Source organism: Lissotriton vulgaris, chromosome 7, assembly GCF_964263255.1.
Source record: "Lissotriton vulgaris chromosome 7, aLisVul1.2, whole genome shotgun sequence".
Classification (NCBI taxonomy): Eukaryota; Metazoa; Chordata; class Amphibia; order Caudata; family Salamandridae; genus Lissotriton; species Lissotriton vulgaris.
This window is the reverse complement of record NC_141695.1, coordinates 1,325,350,141-1,325,363,304: the sequence shown is the minus strand read 5'-3', so window position 1 is coordinate 1,325,363,304 and position 13,164 is coordinate 1,325,350,141. Positions and strand designations below refer to the sequence as shown.

Below are 13,164 nucleotides of genomic sequence, written 5' to 3'. Positions count from 1 at the left end.
GATTCTAGTGTTATTAGATCTGTCGGCAGCGTTCGACACCGTGTCACACAACATCCTTATTGACCGGTTGTCGAACGTAGGAGTTAAGAACAAAGCCCTTGACTGGATAAGGAGTTTTCTAACCGAGCGCACCCAGACTGTCACCATGGGTGCACATCGGTCAGCAGAGGTGGAGATTTCTAAAGGGGTGCCACAGGGCTCATGCTTGAGCCCAACACTCTTCAACATCTATGTGGCACCCCTGGCAAGAGTGATGCGAAAATTTGGTTTCATCCCCGTATCCTACGCGGATGACACGCAGCTCCTCTTCCCTTTTGAAACTCTCACTGCTGAGATAAAAAACTCCTTCTCTGCTGGTATGAAGGCCGTTGCACAGTGGATGTCCACCAACTATCTACAGTGCAACGTTAGCAAAACAGAAGTTATGCTATTTGGCGAAGCCAAGCTTCTATGGACTCCGGATTGGTGGCCTTCCGATCTTGGTGTGGTCCCAGAACCCAAACAGGTCGTGAAAAACCTGGGGATCCGCCTCAATCAGGATCTGTCTTTAAAGCAACACAGCAACCTTGTCGCAGGTTCGTGTTTTCATGTCAGGCAGAGCGCTGTCCGTAGCAGGACCCAATCTATGGAATCGACTTCCCCTGACTCTCAGACTCTGTACCTCTCATTTACAATTCAGAAAACTCTTTAAAACTGTTCTATTTAAAAATGAGATCTAATCCACATCTGTACTTCTCATCTGTATTTGTTGACTGGCCCAAAAGCGCAGAGATACTCCAGCTGGAGTCGATTCCAGCGCTTTATAAGCTCGTAAATAAATAAATAAATAAATTAAGAAAACCCTAAAATATCGAAACAATAATATCGTACATTATAAACATCGATATCAAAAATATCTTAGACGTATTTATCAATTTCCAAAATATCGCACATTGATTAAAAACATACAGTACGTACAAAATATCGACCACAAATATATCGACCACACAAATATTGGTATTTTAAATTTAGCGACTATACAAAACTGGAGAAAACATTAAAATGAAACTACATAAATGCAAATAAATACCTAAACATATATTACTAATCAAATTAATTTAAACACACATTTCTTCGAACAAAAATAACATAACAAAAACTTAAAATTATCCATATGAACTTTCATAATATAAAATCCATTTCTTTCATTTCAGATATATAACCTAACATATAAACAAACATCTTTAAACATAAATACAAAAAAAAACGAACTCTTAATTAGAATTTTCCATATAAGGAAAACATTTTCCAAAAACAATTAAGAAATGTATAAATGAACCAATAGAAACACACAAGTTTAAAACTACCAATACAATTAAACTAACAATATACTAAACACTATATAAACTGACAAACCTAACTCTTATTTCACACCTCAAATGAAGAAAGCTAAAGAAGGAGAAACTACCAAAAAAAAGGTCAACATACAAAAACTACAAAAAATCTAGCAAAAGTAAGTAAGCTAAAATATACTAAATAACACCAAAAGTAAAACTCTTTAAACAATTTCATACAAATGTAAAAAACGAATTTATATATTTATTCTATTTTATATTTCCATTACTAAAAACTCTAAAGAAAACAATCAAACGACAGAAAACACCATAGAAATATATAACTAACAAAGTAAGTATTTTCCAAAATGCATTAAATAATGCTGTAAAACTCCCACCCAAACCCAAAACCCATCCCAAAAACCCTCCCCACATACATTTTTTGTAAAACAAATAATAAAAGAAAATTGCTTTTAATTTCAGAAAAATAAACTACAGAAGAACATTTCACACCTAAAGAATAAAGATCATCAATTTCAACAACATAAAGGCAAACTTTGTAAGTATACTTTAAAAAAGGTATATTTTTAAACATTAATATATATAGCAATATATTTATTTATTTTCAACATCAAAATGACTGAAGAAGCACAGTTTATAACATCCCAGAAAGGAAAAATGTTATGTTATATGGGCTATGTTTTAAACGCAGGAGAAACAAACCGGTCTAAAAGTCAATTGGAAATGTTCTAAATATTATTACAATAAATATTATGGCTGTGCTACAACAAGAGAAACCACTGTAATGTTTACCAGGGAACATAATTATCCCCCGTACATTACAGAAATAGAAGTTAGAGGTGCACTTGAAAACATCAAAGAGGCTAGCACAAGCTCACAACGACCAACAAGTGCAATTCTAAAAGAACAGCTGCCTAAAATTCCCAAAGAAGCTACTGGACAAATGCCATCCATATCTTCATTGAAAATAACAATAGCACGCACGAAAAGGGCTACAGCAACTTCCACACCAAGTCCTAAAACTTTTGACGAAATAATAACAACCCCTGAACAAGCTATTACTTTCAATAAAGAATCATTTATTATCTATGATAATAAATGCAGTAAAAAAAATTATAATGTTTGGTACAGCAACTAATTTAGATAAACTTCAACAAGCTGCTATATGGATGATGGATGAAACTTTCACCACATGTCCCAAACCATTCTTCCAACTTTACACTATCGTTGGGCTACATAAATATTGTAATATTCCCTTTATTTACGCATTGCTACCTAGCAAACACAATTCAACCTTTATAGAAATTCAAAATAAAGTAAAACAAGAAACTAATGATTATTTCCCTCATAAAATCATTATAGATTTTGATCAATCAATGATCAACTCTATACTAAAATCATACCCATACCTTAATTCAAGGGTGTTATTACCATTTTAACACCTTGGCTGCTAGGGGGTTTTCCCCTCCTGTGCTGTAGTCTGATAGATCCCATTGTTCATGACAAGGTCAACTCATCATAAGCACAGCGCAGGTAACACCCATGACGAGCTGACCTTGTCATGAGCATGGAAGGGGTTAATCAATGCTTATAGAGGCACCAACTAAAATCATCACTGAGTGTAGAGTACGCAACTAATACATCTTTTGCACACCAAATAAAAAAATTGATCGCATTAGCCTATGTATCAGTAACAGATGTTGCTGAACATTACAACATACAACTAGAAAGGCCCTTTTATCAACAACATGAACACCAATTAAGTCCACTATTGGACTACTTTGAAGACACCTGAGATGGCAGATTACATAGATATGGCCACAGAAGACAGCCCAAATTTCAAATTCCCTGGGGGGACGTATACACTAGCACACATAAAAAAGCAAAAACTAATAACTCTGAAGAAGGATGGCATAATGCCTTCCAACAAACAACAGGGAGAGTCAGACCAACACTACAAAAACTACAAAAAGAACAAAGCTATCAGGAACTCCGAATGGAACAATCTCGCTCAACTAAAACCAAAAACATCCAAACAGACTAAACAAATGTACCAAAACCTAGAACAGCAAGTAAAACTATACCCTAGTACAGGAGGCTTGGAGTACCTAGGAATGATAGCTAAAACTTCACTTTAAAACATCCAAACAAATTAAATACAAAATACTGTCCTCTAAAGCATAACATAAAAATAAAAAGAATTTATTTTACCACAGTTATATTTACTGTGTGCAATATATTTTTAAATACAAATACAAATATATTCACACAAATTAATTATATATGTAATAAAATAAGACACAACAACAATAAAACATAGCATTATTCCCCCCCACAAATAAATACATTTAATAAACTTACCGAGTTTGTTGCCGTAGCTCTAAAATCCAACATCTTCTGATATAATCCAATTAAATAAGAATAAAATCATCCATAGAAAGTTTTCTCCAATAAAATGCAAAAATTCTACTGTAGCAAACAATAAATACTCCATCGACAAAACAACCATCCGGAAACCATAAAAAACCTGAAAATATTTTTAAGATAAGAAACGTTTCAGGAAACCCAAAAAAACAAAGAAGTGTTAAAAATATATTAGTTACTAAAACTAACAAACACTTCTTTAAAAAAAAAACAGACTTCTCCCGGCACCTTTAACTTCTTATAATTGAAACCTACAAAGTAAAAGCACGTACATTCCCACCCGCAGAAAACAACACATAAAAGACTTAGGAGTCTATTATCATGGTGGTCGGAAAACCACCTGACCGCCATGGTAGCGGAAATCAACCGCTCGCCAACACCGGGAAAAACTGGTGGTACAATTAGGATCAACCACCCAAAAAACCCAGCTGCGCCGTATGAGACAACAAAAAAACGACCGTAGCCGGTGGAAAAGGCGAAAATCCTTCCGCGGCGGTCGGATTCGCGCCGGAAAATCACCAAACCCCCGCCATGACAGCGGAGACACCGCCCTGAAAATTAGGAAATCCCCGATGTGACCGCGGTACGTTCCGCTGTTTCCGACCACCGCGGTCACAAACAGTGATGAATCGGAGACCCGGCTGAAGAGCTGTAGCATAACCACCCCTGCAGACGCTACGAAACAAATATAGCGGTCGACCAAATAAACTCAGAAAAATGCGCACATCAAACTAGCCCTGCCCGCAAAGACACCTAACGCACCCAAATGACACACCCACATGGCAACTACAAAAATATCAATCCCAGGTCAACCCACACAACACACCTGACAGCAATACCCAAATTGGACACATCCACATAACTCAGTATTAAACCAGCTCCTTCCCTGACCAGAATCCTTTGCTATACTCCACAACTAAAGGGTGAACACCAGAGCACAAAGGAAGAGGCACATCAACACACCATGACTACTCACACCACACACAGCACCACCACCACTTCCACACATGCACCTCTAACCCCTCTGCACATCACACACCATACACATCACCCCCACTACATCACTTACACACGTGCACCTCTAACCCCTTTGCACATCACACACCATGGCACCACAGAAAATGCCCAAATTCAGAGAGAGTGAGTTGACAGTCATGGTAGATGAGATATTCAGAGTAGAACCACAACTGTTTGGTAACCTGGTCCAACAGACACCATTAGCCACAAGAAATCAAACGTGGGTAAGGATAGTTGACAAGCTCAATGCAGTAGGGACCACCCCGCGCAACACACAGGAAATCATGAAGCGGTGGCATGACCTGAAGAGTGTTCTCAAAAAGAAGAAAAGCAAGAAGTGTGAGCTTGCTCAGAGGACTGGCTGTGGCCCTCCCATTCCACTAAGAACATTCACTGCATGGGAAGAGAAGGTGCTTGCCATACTGCATCCAGAGACTCTCACAGGAATAGCCAGGGGAGTTCAGGCTGGTAAGTACAAACAAATGTACATCATTACACTGATATGTGCTGTCCAGCACAACTACAAAGCTACATCTCAGAGGCCGAAATATAAAAATATGCACCACTGTGAGAAGTTGGCATGGCATATGCTGTCCACTAGTTATAATGGGCACCTTGCACCAGTCCAAACAATCCCTTAGAGGTGATAGGTTAAAGGCAACCTTTATTGAACGCTATCCTGGTGGTAGTTATGGAGAGCAGCCTTCAGGCTAAGTCTTGAAGGATTGTAAAGCAGTTTGTTTTACCAGTCAATAATCTCTTGAATGACCAAATGAAAGGAGAACCACACCAGGTATATATATATATATAAAAAATATGTATTTATTCTAAACACACCCTACTAGTCTCTTTATGAGGCTAGAGCTAAAAGCACATACGTTACACTTAATATCACACAGTAAATTAGCACAATATACATTGAGCCCTAGGGGCGTACCAAACCATATATTAAGAAAGTGGTATAAGAACTATGACTTGACTAGACACAAGGCTTAGAGCCTGTAGAATTGCTGGGGCCACAAGCACCCACCTAAGATAGTGACACAGGGGACCCATGGGGGACACGTGCAGTGTGAGCACTCAGCTGCGAGACGCCGTTAGCTTCTATGGCGAAAGTCGCAGTTGGAAATTTAAAGATTAAGGACACTTAGGAGAGGACTTTGAGCAAACCCCTTTAGACTTAAGAGGTTCTAGGGCCAACACCCACAGGAGCACTGGAGTACTCGAGTCACTTTCTGATAGGTTTAAAGATATATAAACTAACAAAACCGGCCTACACCAAGGAGAAGCAGTCTCCTTTTATATCAAGACCCTTTCATAAAATCACTCCTGAGGCCTTAAGCATAGAGCTCACCTCTCACCCTCTCTCTATGGGTAGTAATATTGAGGATAACGCCATCAATTTGGAGAACTGGATAAAGCAAGGCATTAAGACCATTGCCCCGCAGTCCTCACCAGTGCAACGTACAGCAAGGCAAGATGTACCTTGGTTCAATTAAACCTTAAGGAAATGTAAAAGCACTTGTAAACACTTGGAAAGAGTATGGAGGAATAATTGAAGTGAAGATAGCAAAGCAATATACAAAAAGAAGCTAACATTGCATCACTGCAGAATCTTGGAGGAGAAGAAAATGTTCTTCTCTGCCAGGATTGAGGCATCTGGTAACAAGAGTAAGGATTTTTTTTAATTGTCAAACATTTTACCTTGCCCAAAGCAGCTATCACGAAATGTGATGTATCCGAAATCTGGACAAGTCAGCTGGCCTCTTTTTTCCATGAGAAAATATCTGGCATTCAATCATATTTTTCATCCCCCAGGGACTTCCGGATAATTCTCTTTCTACATCCCCTAGCACCAACCTAATATGCAAAGTTTCCATCTCCCAGTTTCCCCCCATTATTTGGAGCAATCCATACAAATAATGAAAAATATAAATTCTGGCACCCCTGCTGACCCATGCCCTCCAAGAATACTGGCAACTTTGTCCGACATTATTAAGAAAGAGATAAACGAGGTTATTAATCTGTCACTGAGTAGCGGCCAGGTTCCATCCATTTGGAAAAAGGCCAAAATCCTGCTGCTGTTAAAAAAACCTACAGCAGATCCCACATTAACATCTAACTACAGACCAATTTCTCTCCTGCCTTTTTTTGCCAAAACTATGGAAAAACATGTGAACTCGGTAATTACCGAGTTCACTGAAACTAACAATCTTTTCCACACGAGCCAATCCGGTTTCCTGTACAAATTTTAGCACGGAGACGGCTTTATTTGAGAACTCGGAATTCATCAAAGAGATTCTCGATATGGGCGGGAGAGCGGTCTTGGTTCTGATGGATCTGTCAGCAGCCTTCGACACCGTGCTACACGACCGACTCCTACAGAGATTGGGGGAATGCGGTCTTGAGGGCACGGTGTTAGAGTGGTTTGCCTCCTTTTTGGAGAACAGATGCCAGGAGGTCTGGCCCCCACCATTTGCGGACTGCATGCCGCCCATGAAGGTCGGTGTCACTCAGGGTTCCATCTTAAGCCCACTTTTGTTTAACATGTATATGGCTCCCCTCGCCCCTTTGGCAGAAGCCGGAGATGCAACAATCATATCCTATGCTGATGATACTCAGCTGTTGTTTACCTGTAAAAAGGGTGTGGATTTTGAGAGAGGATTAACAACTGTCTTAGCAAGGTCTTTGTATGTGTTAGACTTAACCAGCTTCAATGCAATCCTGAAAGTCTGATGTGATTCTCTTTGCTTCTTTTATTCGGAATGCATGGAGACGATGGTGGCCTATAGATATGTCACCCCCTCAGGCATCTGCAGGAGTTGTGAGAAATCTAAGGGTAAAAATGGACAATTCTCTCGATGTGAAAAAACAAGTCCTATTGGTAGTAGGAACGTTTTATGGTTTACTGAAAATGCTCCGGAGATTTCTACCTCTCCTTTCGATCACCCATAGAAGGACAGTGGTTTAAGCCCTCATTACTTCAAGGTTGGGCTATGCAAATGTCCTATATCTGGGCTTACCAGACTGTTTCCTGAACAAATTCCAGGTTATCGAAAATGTTGCAGCCAGAACTATTCTGATGCTGGGCCCGAGAGCACAGATCTCTCCCCATTTAAAAAACTAAAGCGCTACATGGTACAGAAGCCCATTACATCAGGAAAAGGGTTTTCTTTTATACACCTGGCAGAAGCTTAAGATATGCACAACAACATCACATGAGGGTGCCTAAATGTGCTTGTTCTCGCAGAGGTGGTCATTCATTCCAAGTCCAGGTGGCCCGCCTCTGGAATGAACTTCCCATTAAACTCAGACAATTGACTGATGTATAGCTCTTCAGAAAACAACTAAAAACATGGTTATTCCATGCTTAGTCCCTTCCGGCGTGCTGGTCCTGGAATTGTTCACGCATGTTCTGCTGAGCGCCGGGAAACTCTATTGAGTAGCTATGCACTTTATAAATACGCAATAACAATAACAACAATAACCTCACCCAGGAAAGCTGGGCGCATAGGTGTCTTTTGGTGTCAGGAATCGTCATTGATTTCAATGGCGAACTGCTGCAAAGTGCTGCTGTCGTCGAAGAGGAAAGTGTCCGGTGTAATCCAAGCCAGGATCAAAGATGAGAAGAACCTGGAAGCAGAGGGGACAGAGTCTGGGTAACTTGCCAGTGACCAGGGGCATGATATTCGAATGCCCACCGATGTTGTGTGATTTCATATTGAAAAGGTGAAGCTTGACTCTGCAGCCACGAGCACCAGAAGGGGTCAATGACAACCAGAAGCTACATTTGCGCTGTCCCGCAAAGGATGTCAAGTGCTGCAGAATTGGTGACTGGATTGGACCTAACAAGCCTTGGTAACCGCAACCCATGCAGAAAGTGAAGAAATGCTTCGGTGCAGACCAGCAAGGTCCGAGGGACTCCCCACGCAGTGGAGAGTCAGGGCACATCTGGAGCAACAAGGGAAGCCCAAGTAAAATCAGAGTTACCTTCACAGGGATCCACAAGTCAACAGACCAGGGATCGCAAAGGGGCCTCAAGCAGAAACACACATAACTGGCTCAAGGAACACTCTGGAGTGTAGGCCAGCAATCTTCAGTGCAAAAGGTGCTCAGGGCTTGGGCTACAAGTAAACCAAAGCACAGCCTCAAAGAAAATTGAGAAGCTTATGCACTTGCAAATGTGTACAGTGTCCAGGAGTTGCGGTTCCACATCACTCAGGAGGGCTGTGGTTCGCAGCTTTGCTGGTGACTCGGATCAGCCTCTGGGAAGTCTGGAAATCCACCTCCTGGGCTGCAAATACTTCGGAGTCCAGCGGGAGCTTCTGAAATGCAGACCGCCAAATGCTTCATTGGTGCCTGCCAAGCAGGGGAGTAACTCCTTTACTCCAAGGGAGATTTTTCAGTCATCTAGTCATGTAGATCATTGAAGTTCCAGGATATCTGTAGCAGAGCTTTTGTCCAGGTGTAATCTAAAGTCCTGTAGTCAGGGGCTCCTTTCTTATAACCAAGGAAGGGGTTGGACATACACAGGAGACCCACCTATGGGAGAGTTTGGAAAGAGGAGGGGCGACACCCATTTCCTTTGTTCAGTTTTGTGCCAGAGCAGGGGCTGGTAGCTCCTGCAACCGGTTTGCACTGGGCTATGCACAGGGACACCAAATGTGCCCCCAGTGCAGACTTCAAAGCACTCTCAACGTGCACCCACCCAGCCCCAATCCACTAAGGCCTGTCTGGCTGGTGGCTACACCTCCCTGTGACAGGAAACCTATTGTCCAGGCCTCCCTTTCTGGAGTTTATCCAGACTCGTGTCTATGGCTGCAACATCCATTTTGTGATGCCACAGCTCTTAGAAACTGGTACCAGGTATACCGATATGTACATGTCTCTCCCTCTAGAAGAGTGGAATTCTACCCCCACTGCCAGGACAGGTGGGGGGGGGTAGGATTCCAAAGTATTTGACACCAAACACTACATGTTTCGGTGCAGCCATTCCAAAGTTAGCATTTACAGTGAGGTTATAATGCACTTAAGGGTATATGGTCTGGATGCATCACAGAACAGACCCAAAGAATAGGTTCAGAAGGCTGAAGAAGGGTCCTGCTCATGCAGGTTCCCCCTCTCTGACAAAACCAAACACCCTGCCCTTAGGATTGATAAGGTTTGCCATAGGGGAGACTGATAGGTTTATATGTGTAATGATTTAAGGTAGTTATAGGTATCCTATATCTAAGTAAGCGTGCATGCACCACCTTACCCAGGCTGCAGTAGAAGTCCTGTAGTGCCATTTTTAAAGGCTTCTCAGGGGTGGCATAATACATACTGCAGCCCCTGGTAGGCCTCTGGGGTACCAATGCCTTTGGTACCTAAGGTACCATATACAAGGGTCTCATAGGGGTACCCCAGTAACCAAACTGGAGTGTACCTAAAGTAAATGGAATACATTTAGAGAGGAAGAAGCTAGGCTGGGGTACTGGATAGCAGGGCCCCATCCAGACTAAAGTAAAAAAACAGTGAAACATCAGCAAAAAGTGAGGGTAACCATAAGATCAGATCCTATTCCCCGACAACCACAATATCCAACACATGTCTCACAGATGTAAAATTCACTCCATCTGAATCACCTCAAAGGTAGCCAACATTTACAGGGTTGTATGTGTCCAGGCAATCAGTACTACAACTCCCATCATGCCCCCTGTCCCACCCCTGAGCAGGATGTAGCACTCCCCCACCCAGAGGCATGTGCTAGCCATTGTATGGTTTCCGCTCACCTAGCAGATAGGTAGCCATCTTCCGTGGGATGGCTGTTTGGGGTTGCGAGGCCTACACTACAACTCCCACCAGGCCCAGTCACACACCTGAGGAGGATGGAGCACTCCCCCAAAGCAGGCGGAAGCCATTGTACCACTACAAAAAAACTAACAGGTAGTAGCCATCTTCACAGGTTTGGGCTGTTTGGGGGTGGGATGTCAGCACTACAACTCACACCAGACCCCCTGTCCCAACCCTGAGCAGGATGGAGCACTCCCCTCTGAGGCATGTAGCAGAGATTGCATTGCTCACATCAAACTAACAGGTAGGTAGACATATTCACAGGGAGGGGGGTCTGGGTGTGGAAAGACTGCAGTAATACAACCAACAGGCACCCTTGTTTCCCAGCTCATCAAGATGGAGCACTCCCTCCCACCCAGATGCATGTGTCAGCCATTTCATTGTACACTTACAACTAGCAAGTAGGTAGCCATCTTCCCAGAGAGGGCTGTGCGGGGGGTGGGAGGCCTGCACTACAACAGGAACCCTGTCACACACCTGAGCAGGATGGAGCATTCCCCCACGAGGCATGTGGCACAGATTGCATTGCTCACATCAAACTAACAGGTAGGTAGCCATTTTCCAGAGAGGGCTGTGTGGGGGTGGGAGTCCTGCACTACAACTCCCACCAAGACCCCTGTCCTACCCCTGAGCAGGATGGAGCACTCCCCCAGAAGCATTTGGAAGCCATGGTATCACTACAAACAAACTAACAGGTAGGTAGCCATCCTCACAGGTTGGGCTGTTTGGGGTGGAATGCCTGCACAAAAACTCACACCAGACCCCCTTTCCCACCGCTGATCAGGATGGAACACTCCCCCACCCAGAAGCATGTGCCAGCCATTGTATGGTTCCCCCTCAACTAACAGGTAGATAGCCATCTTCCCTGGGAGAGCTGTTTGGGGGTGGCAGGCCTGCACCACAACTCCCACCAGGCCACCCTGGCCCACCCCTGAGCAGGATGTGGGACTAACCACCCACCATGAAGCATGTGTCAGCCATAATTATACATCAACAGAACTTACAGGTAGGCAGCCAGTCACCAAGGTTGTTCTGTTTGTGGGTGTGAGGCCTGCATTAATATTACCTCCATGCCCCCTTGTACCACAAATCATGAAGATGGAGCACTCCCTCCAAACCAGATGCATATGTCAGACAATGCATTGTGCACTTCAAACTAACAGGAAGGAAGCCATCTTATGCTCTATTGTCACACCGCTGAGCAGGATAGAAGCTTCTATCACACACACACACACACAGATGTGTCACAAATCCAACACACATGTGAAAACAGAACAGGTAAGTAGCCAGTACATGCCACCCAGCCATTCCTCTCAAAAAGCATGGTGACATATGACAACACCAGCCCTCTCATAACACAAAAATATACACAGATCCTATTGCCATTCATAATGTGTAGGCAGCTAAGCAAATGTAACTGTCACAGCAACCAAAGTGTGACACACCAATTCACATGTAGAAGAAAGTATGTGCACAATTATGCACAGCACTGAATGCCATGTGTAAGTGCCATGTGGCCAGAACAGCTAAAACCATATGAAAACAATGAAAGCATGGTTGGTGGTTTAAATTGAGATTTGCACATGACATGACATGACAAATGTAAGAATGAGTTGGCATTGGCCAGTTCATGCTCAGATGTAACATCTGCCAGGCAGAGTACTCAACAAAGAGCCATCACATAAACTCTTTGTTGCGCTAGTCACTATATAGCAACATGCTCTTGTAATCACAAAATATGCAGGTGGAGCATGTTATATTTCAACACGTCAAGGCATGGAAAAGTAATGCATGTACCCCAACATATTGTCAGGAGGCACAGTAGTGTGCATATAAACAATATGATGAATAGTCAACTGTGTGGTGTACAAACAGTGAAAAATACACATATAACACAAAGCTTGCGGGGTGCACTACAATGACCATGTCCCATCTGTCCCACCGGTGACCAAGAACTGACTGCAGAGGACATCACACACAAACTGCAGAGCCAATCTCTCCCCCCTCGAACATGGGATGTTGACTCCTGGGATTCAGAGGACGAGGCGCTCGGAGCAGGCCCAACTGGTGTGCCAGGTAGCAACAGGTCCCAGGACCCCATCGTCCCCCCACCATATCTGCATTAACACCAACTGATACACAGACCCCTCCTATTATGGCCTGTGCATCCTCCACCACCACAACCAGTGCTGGCTGCAACACTCTCCCTGTCTCAGAGGATGACCACCTCACACCACCAACTGAGGAGGGCAGGGAGAGGATGCGGGGCCACAGTGGTGAGGCAACAGGTCCGTGGCAGCAGGGCAGGTGGGAGGGGCAGGGTCAGACACAGACAACCAGACCCTGGGACCGAAGCCCTGGACAACACCAACAGAGTCCTTGTGGCCTATAAACGGGTCCAAGGACGAACTGGCTGGTCAGAAGAAGATTCACGTGGGCTCCTCCTGCTGATGAGGTCCATGTACATCCACATGGGCCAAATTGTGGACCTCTTGGGTCAGCTAGTGGCGGAACTGAGGAACAGGTCTGCGCCATAACCAACACCTCCACCTCCCTC

The 13,164-nt window shown here is 43.5% G+C and overlaps 1 protein-coding gene across 2 annotated transcripts in view; it reads left to right on the top strand.

The window, feature by feature from the left end:
- The window catches only part of LOC147703608 (serine protease 27-like), a 454,299-nt gene that overhangs the window by 409,633 nt on the left and 31,502 nt on the right, over window positions 1-13,164 (top strand). Inside the window, exon 6 of one of the 2 annotated variants that reach the window (XM_086931945.1) lies at window positions 1,797-1,872. The exons of the other annotated variant lie outside the window; for it this stretch is intronic. Within the exon in view, the coding sequence (XP_086788071.1) occupies window positions 1,797-1,872 (76 nt within the window). The remainder of the gene's footprint in view (window positions 1-1,796; window positions 1,873-13,164) is intronic. 2 annotated transcript variants of the gene reach the window in all.